This window comes from Petaurus breviceps, unplaced genomic scaffold, assembly GCF_028583685.1.
Source record: "Petaurus breviceps papuanus isolate PSGF00001 unplaced genomic scaffold, PetGlider_PUasm1.0 582, whole genome shotgun sequence".
NCBI classification, from domain to species: Eukaryota; Metazoa; Chordata; class Mammalia; order Diprotodontia; family Petauridae; genus Petaurus; species Petaurus breviceps.
The window spans coordinates 9,560,723-9,564,596 of NW_027186390.1; the positions used below are offsets into that span (position 1 = coordinate 9,560,723).

At 36.7% G+C, this 3,874-nt stretch overlaps 1 protein-coding gene across 5 annotated transcripts in view; it reads left to right on the forward strand.

Annotated features, from left to right (window-relative positions):
• Positions 1-3,874, forward strand: part of ECI2 (enoyl-CoA delta isomerase 2) — a 58,984-nt gene that overhangs the window by 25,483 nt on the left and 29,627 nt on the right. For 4 of the 5 annotated variants that reach the window (XM_069103558.1, XM_069103560.1, XM_069103557.1 and 1 more), the window contains exon 2: positions 3,114-3,276. The exons of the other annotated variant lie outside the window; for it this stretch is intronic. In XM_069103558.1, coding sequence (XP_068959659.1) covers positions 3,169-3,276 — 108 coding nt within the window. In that variant the 5' untranslated portion in view covers positions 3,114-3,168. The remainder of the gene's footprint in view (positions 1-3,113; positions 3,277-3,874) is intronic. 5 annotated transcript variants of the gene reach the window in all.

A 3,874-nucleotide genomic window follows, 5' to 3' on the forward strand; every position in this document is an offset into this window, starting at 1 on the left:
AAAGAAAGAAAGAAAGAAAGAAAGAAAGAAAGAAAGAAAGAAAGAAAGAAAGAAAGAAAGAAAGAAAGAAAGAAAGAAAAAGAAGGAAAACTTAGCAAAACAAACCAACATTTTGAAAAAGTTGCATGCAGTGTTCCAGATTTGTGGTCCCCACCTCTGCAAAGAAATATGGGGAGGTATCTTCCCAAACTTCTTCTTTGGGGACAAGATTGATCATTATAATTTATTAGCATTCAGATTTGTTCTTATTCCTTCCATTTATACTCTCATAGTCATTGTGTATATCATTTTCCTGGTTCAGGTTACTGGTCTTCGCTTTCATTCATATAAGTCTTCCCCATGCTTCCCTGTAGTCTTCATATTCAGTGTTTCTTATAGGGTTAGATTTATGTGTCACACACCTTGCCCAGCCTTTCCTCAGTCAATGAGAGTCTGTTTGTTTCCAGTTCTTGACTACTACAGAAAGTGATCCTACAAATATATTTGGTGTATATTGAACTTTTCATTTTGTCTTTGGTCTCTTTGGTATATTTGCCATTGATTTTTTTTTTATTTTATGTTTATTTTTAGTTTACATCATTCATTTCCATAAGATTTTAAGTTACAAATTTTCTCACCATTTTTCCCCTACCCACCACACCAAAACAGCTATCCCTATGAATTAATATCCCCTCCCCCAATCTGCTCTCTCCTATATTTTCCCTCATCCCCCTTTGACTTTCCAGTAGGGTATGGTGGATCTCTGTGCTCCAGTGCCTGTATATCTTATTGCCCAGTTGCATGTAAAATAATAATAATTATATATACATATACATATATATTTTAAACATTTGATTTTAAAACTTTGAATTCCAGATTCTTTCCCTTTCTCCCTCGTCACCCACCCTTATTGGGAAGATAAGCAATTCAATATAGCTTGTACATGTGTAGCTATGCAAAACATTTCCATAGTGGATACATTGTGAAAGACTGACTATATTTTCCTCCATTCTATCCCACCCTTCACTTGTTCTGTTCTCTACTTTGATCCTGTCCCTTTTCAAAAGTGAATGCTTCCAACTTCCCTCCCCCTCAGCCTGTCCTCCCTTCCATCATCTCCCTTCTCATCCCCTTCCCCCCTACTCTCCTGTAGGGTGAGATACCCTATTTAGTGTGTATGTCATTCCTTCCCTAAGCCAAATTCAAAGAGAGTAAGGTTGACTCATTCCCTTTTGCCTTCCTGTTCTTCCCCTCCATTGTAACCATTTTCCCTTGCTTCTTCTATATGAGATAGTTTATCCTATTCTGTCTCTCCCCATCTCCTCTCATTATATTCCTCTCTTACCTCTTAATTTCACCTTTTAAGTATCATCCCTTCCTATTCAATTGGTCCTGTGCCCTCTATCTATGTATACCTGTACACATATATACATACACACACTCACATATGTATTCATATGGCCATATACCCTCCTATATAGACATATATATGTATGCATACATATATATACATTTATATTCCCTTCAACTATTCACATACTGAGAAAAGTTTCATAAGTTATAATTATCATTTTTCCATGTAGAAATGTAAATAGTTCAACTTTGATAAGTTCCTTATGATTTCTTTTCCCTGTTTACCTTTTCATCCTTCTCTTTCTTCTTGTAACTGAATGGCAGATTTTCTATTCAACTCTGGTTTTTTCATCAAGAATGCTTGAAAGTCTTCTATTCCACTGAATGACCATATTTTCCCCTGAAACATGATACTCAGTTTTGCTGGGTAGGTGATTTCTTGGGTTTAATCCCATCTCCTTTGACCTCCGGAATGTCATATTCCAAGCCCTTTGATACCTCAGCATAGAAGCTGCCAGATCCTGTGTTATCCTGATTGTGTTTCACAGTATTCAAATTGTTTCTTCCTGGCTGCTTGTAATATTTTCTCCTTGATCTGGGAACTCCTGAACCTGTCTATAATATTCCTAGGAGTTTTCTTTTTGGGACTTTTTTTTAGGAGGTGATAGGTGAATTCTTTCCATTTCTATTTTGCCCTCTGGTTCTAAAACATCAGGGCAGTTTTCCTTGAGAATTTCTTGAAGGATGATTTCTAGGTCCTTTTTTTGATCATGGCTTTCAGGTAGTCCAATAATTTTTAAATTATCTCTCCTGGATCTATTTTCCAGGTCAGTGGTTTTTCCGCCATTGATTCTTAATGTCCTTATTCTGGGCCTAATTGGATAAGATTGCCCCCAAGGAATCATAGAGTTGGAAGGGACCTTGGATGTTATACAGTATAACCCCCTACTCCAACCTGACTCCCCTCTCCAATTTTTCTGACAAGTGGCCTTCTAGTCTTTGCTTCTAAATACCTTCAGTGATAGAGTAGTGTTCTCTATTAAAAAAATATATACATAATATGTGTATATGTGATTGCTAGAAAGTTCTTCTTTATTCAGCCTACATCTGTTCCTGTCTTATTTAATAAGATATCCAACTCTCTATAACTTCCTCTTCTGTCCTCTCAGACCAAACAGGGTAAATCCAGTCTGTATTCTACATGACAGCCTTTCAGATAGTTGAAGATCACTATCAAGATCATCATGGCCTGAATGATGTCTGTGTCTCTGTTCCAAAGAGCATAAAATATAATTGGTTTTATGCTGCTGACTAACTGGCTATAATTTGACTTTTGTGTTGCTCAAAGTCAGGGCCCAGTCTTCAAAATTTGCTATTGTTGTGGTGGCATATTTGTCCTCTGCGCTCAACACTTATCTCCCCATCTCACTATTAGTATTTTGTTTTCCCTCCTCTGCAAAGATTTACCAGTAAAAATATGGCTCCTATTTCTGTTTTTTGAAGACTTTATTTCTCTTTCCACTCAAAGTGCTTCCTGAGATGAGATGAGTGGCTGTAAGACTGCACAGAGATATTTTTTCCTTGAATTTTAGGTTACTGTGATTGATTTCTTCCCATTGATTCCTTATTGGAAACAATGATGAAAACCGCAAACTGTTGTTCATTGTTAACCCATCGCAGGAAACATTTGCAATATAGCTACTGGGTTAGTATTGCTTTGGAGGGTTACCAGAGTCATTAGAAATTAGTCTGTAAATTGTCTCATCCTTGAATGCTTGTAGGCGATTTCCAGCTGTGAGTTTTCCAGCACTTCAGCTGCACACAGCCAGTGGGGCTATGAGAGCCAGTCAGGAAGACTTTGAGAGGGCAAAGGTGCAAGTGAAACACTTGAAGGAGGATCCGGGAAATGAAGTGAAACTAAAACTGTATGCGCTATTTAAACAGGTAAATAAAGCTTGTTTGTTCTGGGTGAGAGATGATTGAAGGTAACCTTTTTTTTTTCCTTAAATAAACTTTTAAAAATTTAATATTTTATTTTCCCCAATCACATGCAAAATAATTTTTAATGTTCATTTCTTAAAACTTTTGAGTTCTAAATTCTTCCCTCCACGATCCCCCCTCATTAAGAAGGCAAGCAATTTGACATAGCTTATACATGTACAGTCATGTAAAACATATTTCCATATTAGTCATGTTGTGAAGGAAAACACTGACCAAAACAAGAAGAAGAAAAATAAAGTATCATTAAAAGTCATCTTGAGGACATCAAATGTAAGTGGTCAAGTCAACAAGCATCTATGAAATGCTTCTTATTCACCATCTCTCCAATCCCAGCATTTCCCTATCTCCCATTCCTAGAATGCTCTCCTTTCTCATTTCCACCCCCTAGTTTCCTTCAAGTCCCAGCTAAAATCCCAACTTTTACAGGAAGTCTTTCCCAGCCTTTCTTAATTCTAGGGCCTTCCTTCTGTTGATTATTTCCTATTTATCCTAGATAGATAGATAGATAGATAGATAGATAGATAGATAGATAGATAGATAG